We start from the raw sequence: 18,010 nt of genomic DNA, 5'->3' as shown, positions 1-18,010 counted from the left end.
CAGAGAGTTACCAACCCTTTATATCAAGATTCCAGCACACCTGTTATCCATTCTGCTTAGGGAAAGGCGGATTGGTCAAGTGTCATTAGCAAAGGAACCTTGTCCCAAACCAGGGCAGACATAAACCATCTTCTCGCATTCCTGTTCCCCCAGAGAGCTTCTGTTCATTGTTGAAATTCATCTTGATATCTCAGGAGATCTGACAGTTTCTCTCACACCAGCATCTTGTCTCTTTGTGTGTTCCAGATCATTTCATGTTTTGCTAGATTGGAATGTGCTAGTCAGCTGAATGACAGAAGTATATGGGATCTGTGAACTCCTTTTCCTGTGCTGGAATGTATCCAATAGCAAGTCTCTTTTTCCATATGAGAGGGAGAATGGGTTATATTCAGGCATTTCCTTGGATTTCTTAGTTATACCTGTTTGCTTTTTCATCCCTATCGTGTGCTCACCTTTCAGACTCCAACCATGAATAATTTGAGAAATGGGTTGGTGTTTGTCCTGATTTTAACTAGAGTAGAGTTAATTTTCTTCCTAGTAGCTGGTACTGTGTTGTGGATGTAGGATGAGGTGAAGGTTGGTTACTCACTGACGTTTCTGTTGTTGTTCAGTCGCGCTTACCCTGAGGACTTTCCAGTTTCCCATGTTTTCCCAGAGAGGAGTTACAGGAAGCTGGGAGGGAGCATGGCCAGGACAGCTGACCTGAACTGACCAAAGGTGTATTTCATACCAGAGAAATCAGGCTCTGTTTAAGCTGAGGTGGCAAAGGAGACTGATTGCTGCTGGGGCCAGGCTGAACATGGTCAGCCCAATAGAATTGCTCATCACTTGTCTGTCTTGGGTTTTATGTCTCTCTTTAGGTTTTCTCCCTTTTTGATGCTATATTTTTACTGTTTTTATTATGATCATCATCATTATGTATCAATTATCAAACTGTTCTAATTTCAGCCCATTGGTTTTAACTTTTTGATTCTTCTCCCCATTCCATCAGGGAAGCCAGTGGGTGTGAGTAAGCAGCTGCATGGTACTTACCAGCTGAGCTTAAACCATGTCAGTGTTCCCCAATTACTATTTGTGATTTTTCCATGTGTATCTTAGACAAGGAAGTTGAAAATTCATTGAGCTTGAGTCCTGAACCACTTTCTTTGTTTAATTATCTCAGTCACTAAGGTACAGAACTCCCTGAGGTTTGCGCATTCAGGTGGAGATGAGACAGTTCCTATAACAGCATGGTTTATGTTGATTAAGGCATTATTTGAAAGATCTAAGCATAGTTGGATTTCTTGTCAATAGGTGAAGTGAATCTTGGCCTTAAAGAGAATTTCTGCATCCTGGAAATGTTTGTGCTGACTGATACTGCTTTTGACTTTCTATCAGGTTCAGGCTCTGCTTTCTCTCTCCATGAGCTTGTAAAGATGAAGGCAGTCCATGCACACACTGGGAAAGGAGCCACACTCTTCACCTGCACTGCAGGTGGGAGGAGGCTGCACATTCACAGCGCTCCAATTCACATTTCTCTTTCTGGACTATGAACAGGGAAATACTGAAATTGTGGTGTGCTCCTAGGTGATTTTATTCTTTTGCTGTCTGAGTGGGGTTGCTAACAAAGCAATAGTTACCACTCCAAGTTAAAAAGTTTTGGAAATATTGACTGGATTAGAATATGCATTAGGATATCAATTAAAGTTGACTCATTGGCATATGACTTAAGTGATTAAGAGGAGCAATTTCATATAACCCTCTACAATTGCTGTTAACCTCTAAGATTCTAAAATGTTGAATCAAATTCAATTAAACTCTGCATATTAAAATATTCTATATAGCAGTCATTATGGAATCCAAGCACCAGCTTTCAGACTCAAGAGCAACAGCATCAAATGGCATTGAATAAATTCAGTCTCAGAAGGAAATGTTGTAGCTCTTGATTTATAACCATTGCTTCCTGCATGCCTGTTTTTCCAATGCTAGATTTTAAGCTGTACCCCAAAAATCATTCCTCACAGCTTATTAGATCTTAAAGCATCAGAGCCCAAATTGATCTTTGAAGAGCAGATCAGAGGTTACACGGAATGATCTATGGCTTCCCTTGACCCGTTTGTGCTGCTCACAGGGGAAGGAGAGGCTCAGGTTTTAATTGGACTATTAATTTTGACTTGGAAGCAAGAGTAATAAGTGGTGTGTGAATCACTGGTGACTGTCTTGCTGTCCCTGCTCCCAGGTGATGAAGCAGGCGTCCCTCAGCTGCTGGCAGTGGCATCGCGGCTGAGGGACACGGCGGAGCTGTTCCAGTCGGACGAGATGCGCCCGGCCAATGACCCCCAGGAGCGAGCTCCTGTCAGAGTCAGGATGCTCAATGATGTGCTGCAAGGCTTGGAGAAAAGCTTCCTGCTCCAGCAAGCTCCTCCAGGACTTTACAGGTACGGTACACTGTGTTCCACACGTTCTGCAGCTGAGCTAAAATGGTGTTCACCACTGCTTGGTTTGCAGAGCTGTCTTTAAAAAGAAAACGTCAGTGAGTACCCAGAATTAAAGCTATTTTTTTCCTATCACGTCCTTTCTGCAGGAAACATTAATTCACTACAATGCAAGGGGTCATTAGAATGCAGCAGTGTAGCACTTCTGTCATGACATTGCTGCTAACAGACGTATGGTGTGATGGCAGCCCAGGCAGCGTGGCAGAAACGTGTGTCAGATGGTACAGGAAGCTCTCAGAAGGAGAAAATATTTTGAAGTCTAATACTGCTTGACAAGCTCCACCTATATTTTATTTAAAACTTTGTACAGTTCACTGAAGATTCAGAATTATACAAGATACTGTGTAGCATTATTTAACATCTTTAATTATATAGCAGCGTTCTTGGATGCATTTCAGCGAGTTAAAGGCAGTACATTCCAGTTAATGAGGAGGCCTGAGTCAGTTACTGTTCATAACATCTTGTCTCTGCTTGGAATTATTCTCTGATATGTATTCAGCTGCACTACCCAGGTTGGTTTTAAGATGTCGTAGTCATCCCATCTTTTACTTTCTAAGAAGTCTGCAGGTCTCTATCTCTCACCAGAACCAACTAAAGTAGCAAAACTGTACTTTGATTTCAGTTGATGGGGAAAATTATTTCCAGTGTCTCATGCAAGTGAATGTGTAAAAGTGGGCATCAAAGAGACAAGTGGTAGAGGTGAGGAAGGAAAGCAGAAAGCTCCAGCCACAGGAGGGATTCTTCCAGTTATTAGCAATGGTATAAAACAAATGCAGTAATCTTTTAACAAAAGCAAAGGGGAAAAAAAAGCAAGGTAGTTATGGGGAGCTCAAAAGTGTCAGTGAATAAAAGCCCTACAGCTGTAATAAAGGAAATAGAGTAATTATAGTTGGGGAGAGGCTAATGTACTTCCTTCCTGCTGTGACTGGATTTGTAACATAAAGAAATAAGCCAAAATGGGATTAGATAAAGTCTAATATTCCAGGTTTAGCAGTGCTGTCTGTCTTGTCTGAACTGGTATGGTGTTGCAAAGGAGCCAAAAACCTGTTTAATAATAATGTAATATTTATGTGTTGCATTGCAACAGCAACATTCAACATTGTTGAATCTGGCCCAGCTCTTTATTTGTAAAAATAAATTATATCAAAATTTAAGATTATAAGGAGAGGGTTTTTGACATCTTCTAATATTTCAGTTCTTGCAGTGCTTGCATTATTAAGTTTGTTATTTACCAAAATGTAATTACTAGATATGCAAACATAATGTAACAAAATTTTCACCTGCTTTCCACAGTACTTTAGTACAGAGCAAAAGTACTTTCACATTGGCAAAGTAGACACTGTGGAAGTGAAAATGTTGTACTTGCTGCCCTCCAATTTAATTAAATTTGATACAAGATTTAACAGTACAAGATTTCCAAGACTAGGAGAAAACATTGGCTTTGACTTTACTCTGAATAAATTTACCTGACATCATCTGGAATATACAACAGTAAAGGACACCTTGTGTGTCATCATTTAGATGTTCATTTAAAAAGAATACAACCTTTGTACAGTGCCAAGGTGTGTAATTGTTACCTTTAATGGCAAATCTACACAGATAAACAGAACCAAGGACACTGTTAGGGTGCTGATATCCTTTGCTGCCATTTAAAATCTGAAGTACATTTGCTTAATTAAAAAATAAAAAGCATCTAAGTCTTGTTTAGATTATTTTTCATTTCTTAGGGATTGAAAGTCCTTCTATTAGTTGATGAAGTTATGTGACTATGTTTTCTATTCTGAAGATATAATTGTGTCCCGTGAACACTAGAAATACTTGAAAAGCCTAATACACTTTTTTTTTTTGCTTGTAAAATTTTAAGCTTACTCTTTTTGTCATTTTGTAAAGAAAACAAACCAAAAAATCAGTCTCACAGCCAGGACCTTGTATGCCATGTTTCATCCCAGTCAGAAGATTGATAGGCAAGTTATAAACCCCTGAAATAGTGGTTTATAATGGAAATGCTGGCAGCCCTTTAACTATAGCAGCACAAGCAGTACAGCAATAAATACTGTGCTTCATCTGTAAACAGAAATTTAGGATGCAGTTTGCAGCCTTGACCTTCAGGCTCCAACTGTGTTTAGATCATTAAGATTCCATAAATACTGTAATTTACAGCCTTCTGAAGGAAGAATTTGTGTGCACAGTAAAGGACGTATTCTTCATGAAAAAATGATTGCTTCCTGTATACCCATTTGGACTCATATTCTCAACCTCAATCAAAGCACTTGACAAATTTGCTGAAGTTTTAGGCATCATTTTTAGCCTTGTGTTTGTCCTAATTCACAGCTCTCTGGATCTATACTGTGTTTTCTGTCCTAGAACTTGAATTAAAAAGAAAGGTGTTTTTTTTTCTTTATTGCGGGAGTGTTGCAACCTTCCTGTGCTTCTCCACTACAGGGGAACTGATACATCTTTTATATATCTTTTTTTTTCTATAGTTGGTACACACATTCCCCTAGCTATAGTCTTTTACTGTATATAGATCCTTAAAAAAATAAATGCCTCATTCCAGTCAATGTCATAGGGCAATATTTGGGCATAATTGATACATTTTGCATCTATAATGAGAAGTAATATAATCAGACTTACTAGCAGACTTCAAATTACTGTTTTTTTTAATAATTGGATTAGGATATTTGACTAAATTTCAGTAATCATGATTGACATTGGCAGGTTGTTCAATACAGTAAATGCTGTAGTTTTGAAGCTCATTCCTCTTACCTGAACTTCCTGACATTGAACTGCAAATTTGACAACAGCACGTTCCCCATGATCTCTATTTCCAGCTGAGCTGGAAATATACAAGTACAGCTTTAATCAGGGTATTTTAGACTTATCCAGAAATTTAGGCAGAATGAAAAATAATAGGTTGAGGAATATCCTGCTTTGCAAAAGTTACCCTGGGACTTGATTTGGGGTTAGGAGAAAATTGCTGAGTTTTGTTGTACCTGAAGTATTTCTTTGATTCCCAGTGGTAACCCTGGGTACATTTTCTATTTTCAGAACAAATTTCTAGGCATAAAATAGGATTGCTGTTGGTATTTTTCATTTATTTCGCTTTGTTTCTCATAGCGTAACCATAATACCGATAATTATTTGGATTTATAATTTGCCATTATTTTAAAGGAATAATCAGTAGAAATCTGTTTCTCACCTTTAGCCATTTCTTGCTTTCCACTCTTTCAATGTATACTTGTATGGAACGTTTCTGTGTGTTTTCTGATGATCATATTTTGCTACTAAAGGTAATAATCATAGATTACACAGCAGTGGCATCTACAAGGTAAATGTAAGAACAGAGGCTTTGTTACTTTAGGCACTGTACAGGGAAAAAAAACAACATTGAAGCATATTGTCCTCTCCATGAGATGGTCAGCCTCACCAGAGCCATAAAAAGATTCCATAAATATTGATCATGTCGTGCTTTTGCATGCTTTTCCCTCTACAGAAATACTGACCAAAACACTGGCACCAATATCAGGGATAGCAACACAGTGTGGATCTTCCTGGTGTTCAGAAATAACTGAGTTCAAATCTTGTGTTTGCCTAGGCTCAGTAAGAGGGTTCTCCCTGTTTATTGTATGTTTTGTTGTACTTCTTATATTTACTGATTCCCACAGCTTCTGCCACCTGTCAGCCTGATGTATCTGTCAGGTCTGTGTGTTCACTCCTTAGCTGCTCACAGAGAGCCTCCCCCTGTGTTGAAGGGCAGAGCTCTCCAGTGCACAATAATATTGAAAAAAACGAGATAATAAAGCAAACTTCATGGAGTATCAGGCATGGCACACTCAGTGCAGGGAGATCTTCAGTCTCACTGAAAGTGTCACATTCCTTCAGCTTCAGATCTAATGTTCAGGTGTGCTGTTGATACCAGATGAATCCAGTAGTAACCATGCAGAATTAGAATCCCCTGGGATGCTCCCGCCCAAAATTTTCAAACCTAAGAGAGTCATTAAAATCACAGCTTGTGTCTTCAGTATTTAAAATTAAAGCCAAAAAGAGACATAGAAGGACTCAGGCTGTCATTTCTGTTCCAGTTAGGTGCATTTTATTCTTAATAGACCCTTGCCTAAGGATCAGTTATGTCCTGATTGACAGTTCTTTTAACAGTTTTATAAAAAAGTCAAAGTCAACATGTGTAAAATCTTTCTTTACATGTTTTATCTTAGCCTGCCAAGTTTATCCTGTCCATTAAGGCTCTATGCATCTGCCACCACTATTTATGGAATTTTTGCAGGGATGGTTGTGCTTTGTCTAATAGATGTAATTGAGTGAATTGAGTAATAAGTAGGTGAAAAGCAAGGATTTTGAAAGCAATCTGTGTGTTCAGCAAAGACCTCCAGCAGTTTTTATTGCTCATTTGTATCAGTTAAACTTCTTCCTTTTGCTTCTTTTCATCACAGATACCCAAGTGTGACATCAACACTTCATTGGGCTAAAGAGTTACAACAAATGGTGCATTTTAATGCACTGAACAAAATACTGGCAGTAAGCAAAGATAGATTGTGCAGCCTGAATTTGACATAATTAAATGAAAGAACAGTCAAAAAGTGTTTTCAGTACCATTCAAAAAAGGCAACTTGCATCGCTGCTGAACTCTTGCCACTCAAGTGTGTGTTGTTCACCAGAACAAATATTTTCCTTTCAGATTGAGATTTGTTACGTACATTCCTGACATGTGTATATTCTACAGGATTTATTTCTGCTTTGCTGGTAAACTGCAGCAGACTCTCAGGTTTCAAAATACACATGCCCTAAGAGTCTAGTTTCCAGAGATATGTTTGGTGGGAAAATTAAAGAGCTTATTATATCTCCACATGTAAACAATCTGCTCATTGGATTTACAGAGGATGAGCATTAAAGATGCAAATATCCTGCTAATATTAAAGAGTAACGTGGGTAAACATGGAGTGCAATGTCACCTGCAAAATAAAACCCCAGCCCAGAGCTTCTACCCAAGACAGTAGTTCTGTCTCATTGTATAAACTCTGGAGGTCTCTTTTTTCATTTTGAATTCTTCATATATGACTTTAAGTAGAAAGCATTCCTGTCTCCTTTGTAGTAATATTTGAGATGTTTTTTGACTGACCTGAACCAAATGCATGGAGTATTTTTATTGTTCTGCTTTGTATTATGTGGAACAGAGAATGATTTGATACAGTGTCAATGATCCTTAGTATGGGAAATACTGAAATAATTCATGTTTCGCTGGCAGCAGTAGATAATGTTCTGTCTCTATTATCTGCCATGTGCAATTTGTAAATACAATGCTAGAATTATGTTGGGAGAGAAGAAAAGGATGTAGAATAGTTTACCTCAGATTTTGCCATTCAGTCAGAATAAATGAATTTCTGTCTTCCAACACAGCAATGATTTCCTTCCTTACTTTTGACCCCCATATTTTGCATCTTTCAAATTTGCAACTCCTTTTCTTCTATGATTTTTTTTTCACGGCTTATAAATGGAGTTGTGAACAGTGGCATTACTTGTTTCTCTAATCCTTCTCTGGTGTTCTGCAGTTGTTGTTCAGCTCCCTTCTCTCTGATAAGCATTTGTCCAAACGTATTTTTTACACCCAAAACGCCTTCCCATTTTCTTCTGCCTTATTCCTTTGAACTTTACAGTGTTTGAGCAGTGTGATTGTGGTCTCTGCAGTTGTAATCATGGAGCAGCACACTTATCCTAGCACACACCAGTAGCATTTACTAGGCTGATAATGCTCTTACAAATTCCTGCTATTGGTTATTATTTTTCTCATGACTGATAATGATGCTGAATTATGCCCTTTCTTAATACTGAGGAGATGCAGTAAAGTGACTGATAGTCATACTCAAAACACCTGATCCATCTGAGTGGCAATTGGGATGTTTTTTCCTTTGGAATCACCGATACATGTAATGGCCACGAATTAATGACTGTATTTGTTGTCTTGTAAATTTTTACTATTTAAAGAGCATTTGCTGCATAAATACTACTGAATTAGCCATCTGCAGAGCTGTAATTATGGCAGACTTTAAAGCTTATTTAAACAGGGAACATGAAAATCTTTTCATTACACCTGCAAAAGCAGAAAACCTCTGTAATCAGGGATTATGTCATGGCTTGAAAACAGATTTCTCACTTCCCTGATATGAAGGGAAACCTGGTTTTACATATATTAATTTATTTTTCCTCTACGTACTTCCCATTAATTTTCTTCCATCTTTTTAATTAGGTTGATTTGTATACTTGCAGAGTTCTCTCTGTACAATACATCAGACCCATTATGTTTGTGATCCAGTAAATATTATATTGTAATTTAACCCAGCCTTAGTTGTCCTGAAGACAAGACTGTGTCCAGGAAATAATATTCCTCATGCTTCCCATGAATGTGCATAGTCTTGGCCTTGCAAAAAAAGAAAAAAAAGGGTTGGGTTTTTTTTGTAAAATACCATTTATTTTAATATGTGTCCTTACTGGATGTTTTAGCCCATTTCACAGCAGTTGTTGTGCTGACTGTAAAAGCCCTGGCACAGCTGTTCTGTGAGCTCAGTGCAGAGCTCTCATGCCAACCTCCAGCAAGTCTTGTGGTTTGCATGCAACTCCACTCCATGTCCCTTGCTGGCAGATCTTGCTTGGTCTGCACTTATGGTGCTAAATAGGGCAAGAATATTTAGTTCCAGGAAAAAAAAATCTGCTGTGATCTCAGGAAGCTATACAAAGTATTAGATTCTGAATAATTTATTAAAACCGACAGAAACTTAATACTGTATACATTATTTCATATTTATTATAAACAGTAGGACTGGTAACATTTTTTAGATCTGAGAAATATCTGAATCCACGTTTTTGATCATGACAGATAAGAACCACTCATATATGAGTGGTTATATTTCAACCATATATGTTAGCCAAGAACACTTCTTGACTATAGTATAAAAATAAATGGAATTCATTGGGCAAATAGTTAATATGCAGTATTCCCCCACTAACATATTACCCAGGCAATAGAGCTCAGAAATGTGTTGATGAGATCATTAACAGGAAAATTCCCTTAACTGGGACTTAAAAGAAGTGTTAATTTTATGTGTGTACCTGCCACTGCAGGTAATAATGATATAACTTTAGGCATTTCTTTAAAGATGTATTATGTATTATGACATACTCTTTTATCTCTCGTTAACTCTTATGATAATGACCTATGGTGATGCTCTCCTGTCACGTGGCTCAGAGTTATTTAGGGTGATAAACCCAGTCAGGATCAGAGCTGGAGATCAAGGTCAAGCCAGTTCCTGCATTAAGCACTGGACACTGGCTGCTGCTTTGTTTGGGAATGGGATTCCTCCTCAGGAAGAGGATGTTTTACATGATTTCTAAATAAAAAGCCCTATGAAGTCATCAGAACATCAGCTGTGAGCCATTTGGAAATAATTTCATTAATTCACTTCCCTCAAGTTCTTCAAAATAGTAGCACATCTGCTTTGAATTTGAGTGTTTCAGACTGAGACATCCTTAAAAGACAGATAGTTTCCTCCAAATCATTCACAGAAGCATATGTTTCTTTCACTTGAAAAGCAAGTGTAGCATAAATCATTCAAAGAACAACATGCTTACATTTGTAACCAACAATGTAGCTACATTATTTGAAATTTAACAAAGAATGTTTCATACCAGTTGCTGCCAGCAAATAACATTTTAAAATACAGTTGTATCAGTTTTGTTCAATGCATCATCAATCTTTTAAGTATAAATGTGAGTCCTTGTTCTGAGGAACGACAGAAAAAGTGCTGGTGGATTTTCAAGGAATTTTTACATCTCCATGGGGTATACATCACTCTCCATCAGCTGCATACAGGGTTTGGAAGCTCTGTGGCAAAGACTCTGATAGTGGGTTCTGTGGCTTCTTCAGGAATTTCTGCATCAAGTTGCTTAATTAATGTCTGTGAAACTTTAGAGAAAATTATGCCTAATTAGAGGGCTGTTCTTTAGTAGTGATAAATGGTGACTTGCAACTTCTGAAGAACAAATGCATCCTATTTCTATCTTTTTATTTCACTTCTGTGAAGTCGTTCTGTACTGTTGAAGCTCTAGATTGGATTCTCCTTACCTACTGATCTTGTTTACTCCAAAGCAAGAAAGAAATCAGCTTCTCAACCCAGCAAATTTTCACCAAGAGAAAAACTGTGAGTGCATGGTAATGTTGATATTAAGCACTGGCAAACAGACGCTTTATTGCAGGCTGATTTTACTCAAACTCAGTCTTTAAGCTAGTCAGGCTTCTTAGCTCCATTATTCTTACTTGAGGCTGTTCCAGAACATCAGTCCTCTTATGATCTGCCACTTGCCAGCTTCCATTTATTCATGGTTATTATATATTATACTAGACACTGTTTGCTATCAAAAGTCACAAAAATTAGGAAGTGATGTAATTATTGTTTATTTAGCAAACGTGAAAAAGTTTGGCTACAGGTTGTCAAAGATTTAGTATTCCCTTTATTTCTCAGCCATTGCAGAACACTGTCCTATTATCAGAAAATCAATTGTTAGCTTTATGTCAGTCTTCTCTGTTGGCAGAAGACATTTAATTATCAAAAGAATAGTTTCCTTACACATTTCAGAGCAGAAATGAAAGTGAATGTTTTCTGTGAATGTTGAGTTTTGGTGATAAAAAAGTCCTCAAGCAACCTTTCTTGGATTAAATTCTTTAATAGACCTTTTGCTTTCTCTTTGGGATTCTGGATGCTCCTACATGGCTTTGGAATCTGCTATTGGTGCACTCAAGGCCCTCACAAAGATTTAAAGTTGTCAAGGTGCATCAAGCTGAAACTTAGGCTAGAGTTAGGGTTAGGTTAGGCTTTAGTGATCCTTCAGTGAGAGATTAGTGTGTTTCATCCCTTACCTTTAAAAAGTACTGCAATCAAAGAGAACTGTAGGGAAATAAAAGATAATGTATCTTGTAAGCCAGTTTGGCTTCTCTTTTTCCCTTTGTTTATTTGGCAGGCAGTCAAGCCAAGCACTGAGACACTTCACAGAGCTGCCAAAATCAGGATTAATTTTTTAAAGAAACCCTATTTAAAACTGACCTCTCAAAAATGTACTGAAACCTGGAATAATTACCTCCTTGTGGTCCATGTCCCAACAGGATTCTGTTCATGCATTTACCACAACCTCCATTTGCCATAATTGACTCAATTAGAGGTGTCCTAATGCCTGTCTTTTATGCAAGATAAATTTGTGTCTAGCAAGGAGAGAGTGTGTCTGGTTTACCACTGTCTCATAATGATGCCTTTGAAATGCCTTTCAGTTGGTCAGACTTTATTTGGGTTTGATATCTCGATTACCTGCAGCTTATCAGCTGCTGATAACATGCAGATACATCCCTTTCAGGCAGACACTCACCTCTGAGTGTCCATGATTTTTAAATACATCACTTTCTGGAATATAGATTGGTGGAACCATTTGTAGCCTGTTAGGAGAGCACAAAGGGAAGGCAGTTGATGGCTCTGAAAAGGCGGAGGATGTGTAGGAAACAAAAGTTAGGAACAATTACAGAGGATGCTTGAAAATGCATGTTGGGTTTGTGGGGACTTAGGGCAGTGAAGGAGTGGTGATATTTACAGCTGAGTTTGGTGATATTTACAGCAGAGTTGGGTGCCACATCCCCATGTTCTCTGGCCCATGTGTGTGTTGTTCCATCCCATGGCCCCAGCAACTTCCACCATTCAGTCCAGCAGGGAATGAGCATTGTAGGAAAAAAAATGGGTTCCTGTGGATCAGCTCTAATGACATGTAATGACACTTCACCAGGGCATGTATCTCCTCCTGATAAAAGCTGATCTTACTTGGCCAGCAGCTATAATTTTATAATTATAAACCTTCTGCCACAATGCTGCTGTGAAATAAAATAGGTAAGATAACAAAACTGCACGTGGGTGTCAAAAATATTTAAAAAATAAGAGAGGAAAGGAGAACAGCCATTGGAGATCAAAAGATAAGGATCTCAGAGGAAGAACGAAAATTTTGCATGTTCACTGTGAAATTTTCTGAGGTGCAAATTTGTATAAACAAACCAGTATAAATCTTCTTGTGCTGTTTCCTGAGAAGAAGATTTTGTGATATTTTTATGTCCTACAATGAATAACCAGTGTATGGAAGTCCCAACATGTAAATATTATGAGAGTGCATTTACTTATTTACCAAAGTAATCATATTTTATGTCTTACAAACATGAACGAAAACAGACTCCTAAATGTAAGAAAAGTGCATTCAAAATTGAACAGTATCAGGAGAAAGGGGAATTCAGAGAATCCTTGTTCTGGTGTGCTTTGTTTTCTTTTCTTTTTTTCCCTGGAGAGTACGAGAAAAAACAAATCAGGGAATTACAAAATTGAGTTTGTGAGGATGCTGAAGTCATAACACATTGTGTTATAACTGGAACAGACAGAGGCTGCCCACAGCATTTATCTCTGAACAATTTTACTGTGATTCCGCAGAGAAAAGCTGCACTCATTTCATGTGGGACACTAGACTTACCATCATGTCCTAATGATTTAATAATTACTTTTCAAAATCTCAACCGTGGGCTGTTAGATGGGAGTCTGTTTGTAAGTGCCTGAGTAATTCATCTTGTGTTGTACATTACCTACAGACAAAATTTTCTTGTAAGCTAAAAAATCGTTTTTCATGACAAGAATAATGTGGTAATCTTGTTTCATCTTGTACTGTCCAGTTGCTCTAATATTGAAGTTGTGTTAAAGTCAATATATTTCTAGTGTGATCTGTCATTCAAGAATTTGTCAAATTCCTTCTGGTCTGGTGGGTGTGACTGTACCTCCTTATTTATGGTTATGTAGAACAGCATTTAATGGCATTATTTTGATCAGGAATGCTTGTGTTCCTAGGCCTGCCAAGGATTTATAAAAGTTGTAGTAGAGGCTCTCTTTATAGTTTCTTTACTTTGCTAAGGCTGGTTTTTTTGGTTGTAGCCAAAAGTATCTCTTTCAGTGGTACTGCTTGAAGTTATTAATTGAGTTTCCTACCTCAGTGTTCCACTTTTCAGGTCACTGGGATGTGTCATAGAAACAAGCCCATTAGGACGAATGATGTGTGTTGTAATTTCATCAGCATCATCAATAATTTATTGCAGTTTTCTGTTTTAGGAGTGTCTTTTTGTTTTGTGGGGGTCAGGCTGACTGTGTGAATTTTGTTCATAAGATAAAATAGTTAAAGATGAAGGTAGATACTTAAGCAATTAGGTCAGAGGCTGGAATTGTTGTTTTAGAGGTGTAGGCTACAAACCCAATTTGTGTTGAGGAATGTTTAAGTAATTGAATTTCGCAGGTTAAATTAAAGTCTTCTGCTATCATTCTGCATGTTGTGGGCACATGGTGATACCTTGTGTCAATGAAATGGCTGGGGTTTGTTTTTCAGTCTGTGTGTAATCTTTAATGAAAACACTTTTCTGACTTGTAAAGGCTTGGAAGTAATAAACTGAACTGACCATTTTTTTAATTTGATGAAGCTTCAACAGAGATAAGAAGTAAACTTGTATAAATTGACTCTCATGAACATGCATAAAGAGAGAAATCATTTTGTGCAACAAAGGGATGGCATGGCTTGCCAAGCAAAGATAAGTAATTGGAAAATACAAGATCCCAGTGAGAACTCCTAGCAGAAAAGTTGAAAAAAACAGGTGCTGTATTATGTTACTTATTAGTATTTGCATGCATAAAAATATAAATGAGGTTCTGCTGTACTATGTAATCAGCTATTCTGAAGTCATATTACTGTTTTAGAAGTTATTATTTTAAAATTATGACAGCAGACTGCTTGTCTCATTCATCAAACTAAGCTCTCATCAGACAGTAATTTGCCCTACATTCAGGTGGGGTGGGATAGCAGTTCTTGTTCTTACTTGGATCACATGCCTGTGTATTTACTGTGGAACCACCAGTGATACCAAAATCACAGAGGTAGATTTAAACTATGTTAACCTTGCATGTCAGGCTAAACCATCTTTATTAGCTTGTGTGCCTTGTTTAGAGCCCATTTGATGATGGGACATGAGGTCTGTTCCTATTCACCACAAACATTGTCTCAGCAGTCCCCAAATGTTACAGTGTTCAGACCATCCTCTCTTTAGAGTTGTTTCTGGCACTCTGAGTCAATGTTGCTCTGCTGATGGTTGCTGTCTTATGATGTTTTTATAAGCTGACCTAAAGGAATAGAGGGATCCTAACACAGATCAGGGCACCTGTGTTGTAGGCATTTGGAGTAGAATTCCAGCTCAGTCAAACTCTCCCAGCCACCAGCAAACAGATCTCTCCTGAGGGTAGAAAGAAATGTGATTAGCACTGTCCTTGCTGTTGGAGGTGTTTGAGGGGCTGTGAGCAGCCTTCTTTCTCCCTGTGAACTCCAGGAACTATAGAGGAGAGTTCTTCAAAAGCCTGGCTCTGCTTGCACTGATCTCAGCAGGAGTCCCTGAACTGAGGGAGCAAACTCAATCCCTGCTTTGAAAAATGCAGTATTTCTCATTGCACAGCCTATCCTTAAAAACCAACCAACCAAGAATTTATCTGGCTCTCAACATACACAGTTTTCATTTACTATGTCACAGAGGCTGCTTTGGGACAGTCCACCTTGAGTCACCTTTGAGCGTGAGCTGCACCACACACAGGGAACAGTTAGCAGCAGCTCCAAGCTAAGGGGGTTGTCCTGTGCTGTGCAGTGCAAGCTGAGGAAGTTGTTGCCACATCTGCCTGTTTCTGCCCTCTTGATGGGGCTTTCTGTCCCCACTGAGCTCTTCTTGCACATACTCCTAACCCATTTCTGTCTAAATGGTCTATGGCAGTGATGGCCTGTTGTTTAAACTGTCCTGCTGCTGCAGGGTTGGATTCCAACCCTTTCCTCCTCTGTTTAAATCTCTAATGCATTGCACTGCAGACCCCTTGAACTGTCTGGATGTATTGCTGTCAGGGGATAAAAAACTCATCATTCCTTCTGCACACTGCTGGCTTTGGATGTATACCCAATATTGGGGGGTAAAAACATAGACTGAAAAATTGCCTCGTGAGGGCAGGAGTTATTTCATATCTTTGAAAAAAATGACCTCTCATTCAAAACATTTTTTAAAGCTGGAAAACATGGCAAAAGATTGTGGGTGTTCTGTGGTGTCATTTATTGGTCTACTTTGTTACCTTTCCCCCAGGCAGATTTGCACTTAGGTGATTCATAGAATAAGATGCACTTCTGTGTTCATCTGTCTTCTGTAAATAAACTTGGCAGTTTTATTACTGATTTGGAGCTGCCATTTGGCCTGTTCTGTCATGCCATTAGGTTACTAACAAAGTGTGGGAGCTGTCCTCTTTCTTGCAGGGTTCTCCACACAGCTTCTCCCCTGCCCTGAACACCTGTCCTGTATTTAAGGAGAAGGTCCTGCACCAAATCACTGTAGCTTTCCTGTTTCAAATTTCATTCACTTCTGTTTGCAATCAAAGGAGCTCCTGGGTAGAGGTTTATGATGTTTATGTGCTCTTCTAATTAGTATAATGATTACACCTGGTTTTGGATAACATTTATAGCCTGCTTCAAAGAGCCCCATTAAAATCACTGACTAGCTTTGAATTCTGAGCCTTCCCCACCTCATACAAGTAACATTTCCAAGGGATCACACAATTCTCTTGCATCTGTTTTTCTACAAACCATTAAATTTTTTTGCAGATATTACTGGAAAATGCAGATTTTGTTTCACAAGGGTTTAGCTGTGGGTGCTGTCTCTTTCCTCCAGGATGGGACATTAAAGATGGGTTACCCTTGTTCTGAAACCACAAAGGATTATTGATGAAATAAAGTCTCTGCTGAAGGCAAGGAGAGTTTTACCATTGGCATCAATGCAGCTGGAATTTCACCTCTGAAGAGTGAAATAAATAACGTGAGCAGATAGGAAAACAAAAACAAAACCAAACCTGTGCTGAGGGTTCACAGCAGTAACCAAACTCTTTTTAGAGGGGAATAAATGGAATTCATCTGAGACACAAAATCCTTCATGAGGGGTGTGATAGGTCTAGGCTTATGCTTTTGAATAAAAACTTGAATGGTCAGAGAGGAATGTGAGACTTCTTTGATGGATTTAGTAACTGCTCCAATGTAAGTATATGTAGTTCAGTGAATAAATTCAGTTTATAGAGGCATAATAAATATGCATTTGTCTCTCAATCTGCCATGGGTCAGCTTTACTGTGCATAATATGTATTATCTGTAAGCTGTGGCTGATACTTGCAGGGTTTCTTGATGGCATCTGATGGATTATTTTTGAGTAAAAATCTTACCATTCTCTCCATTGTTCTCTTTCAGAAATATTCTTTACAGACTGGATGACAGGACCAGCCAGTTTTCAGTACTGCTGGAGGCACTGGAGCACTGCAAACTACATCAGTCAAATGAGACCATGCAGGCAGCCTTGTCAGAGGTGCTGAACAGCATCAATTCAGCTCAGGTTTACTTCAAAGCAGGACTTGATGTGTTTGAGACTGCCTTAGCTGGAAAGAAATGAGAGGATTCTCTGCATTCTAAGACATTTGTTTACAACTCTCTAAAAAAAAGTTCAACTGGGACCAGAATTACTCTGAGGATCAAACCTTTCTCAGCCTTCCCTTCAGCTGGCGCTTAAAGGTACTGCAACACGTGGTTTAAGAAATGTAAAACAGTATTTTGCACTGTTCACAATATATCTCAAATGCCTGTTCCTGAATGTATAAAACCTAAAGAGAGGGAGTTACACTTCAGAGATGATTTTTGGAAGGACATCTGCTGTATTTTTGTATGTAAAATATGTTTTTATGACTAAGAGCTCAATGATGCGAAGTACCAAGCACGTCCTGCAGTGTGCTGAAGCCCTGGTTCTGAGACACCCCAGATGTGCAGCTAGGGGAGATTTCCTCTGTCAGAAAAACATGATTCAAGTCTCTTGAGGTTTTCAGCAAGCTCATCTTCTTCCTTACGCTATTCAGAGTAAGGAAGGACGTGGTGTTTCCATTGGTGTCCAGCACCAGAGTGGAAATGCGCAGAACACCTTTAAGGGTGCAATGCAACACCTTTACTCCTGTGGAACAATAAATACCTCAGTTCTGACAATATGGATAAACTTTGATTCTTCCATTTCTGTATAAAAATAAAGAGTCATTTTCGCTGATGTTTCTTGGAGAGGAAATTTTTGTGATGATTTCAAATTATTTGAAAAGTGTGAACCAGTAATTACACTTGCACAAAAATGCTTTGAATGTTTTTGTTAAATGAAAGAACTGCCTAGTCTTTATAAGGGTGGAGGCCTTAAAAATTTTCACCAGACATTACCAAAAAATTCCACTTCAACGTCTCTAGACTTCCAAAGAGCTGTAAATAAAAGCAGGACCTCCAAGTCCTGGGAAAAGTTTTGGGATTCCATCACTCTTGGCCACACCATCCACTATTCCAGGCTGGACTGTTCCATCAGGCCTCACATCTAGGACCTGGGT

At 38.5% G+C, this 18,010-nt stretch overlaps 1 protein-coding gene across 3 annotated transcripts in view; it reads left to right on the top strand.

Moving 5' to 3' along the window:
- Nucleotides 1-17,706, top strand: part of NAALADL2 (N-acetylated alpha-linked acidic dipeptidase like 2) — a 421,140-nt gene extending 403,434 nt beyond the window's left edge. For all 3 annotated transcript variants that reach the window (XM_031055528.1, XM_031055527.1, XM_031055530.1), the window contains 2 exons: nucleotides 2,219-2,417; nucleotides 16,851-17,706. In XM_031055528.1, the coding sequence (XP_030911388.1) occupies nucleotides 2,219-2,417; nucleotides 16,851-17,049 (398 nt within the window). In that variant the 3' untranslated portion in view covers nucleotides 17,050-17,706. The remainder of the gene's footprint in view (nucleotides 1-2,218; nucleotides 2,418-16,850) is intronic.
- Nucleotides 17,707-18,010: the final 304 nt, after the last annotated feature.

Source organism: Geospiza fortis, unplaced genomic scaffold, assembly GCF_000277835.1.
Source record: "Geospiza fortis unplaced genomic scaffold, GeoFor_1.0 scaffold172, whole genome shotgun sequence".
In the NCBI taxonomy this organism is placed as follows: Eukaryota; Metazoa; Chordata; class Aves; order Passeriformes; family Thraupidae; genus Geospiza; species Geospiza fortis.
This window is presented reverse-complemented; position numbering and strand designations above follow the sequence as displayed.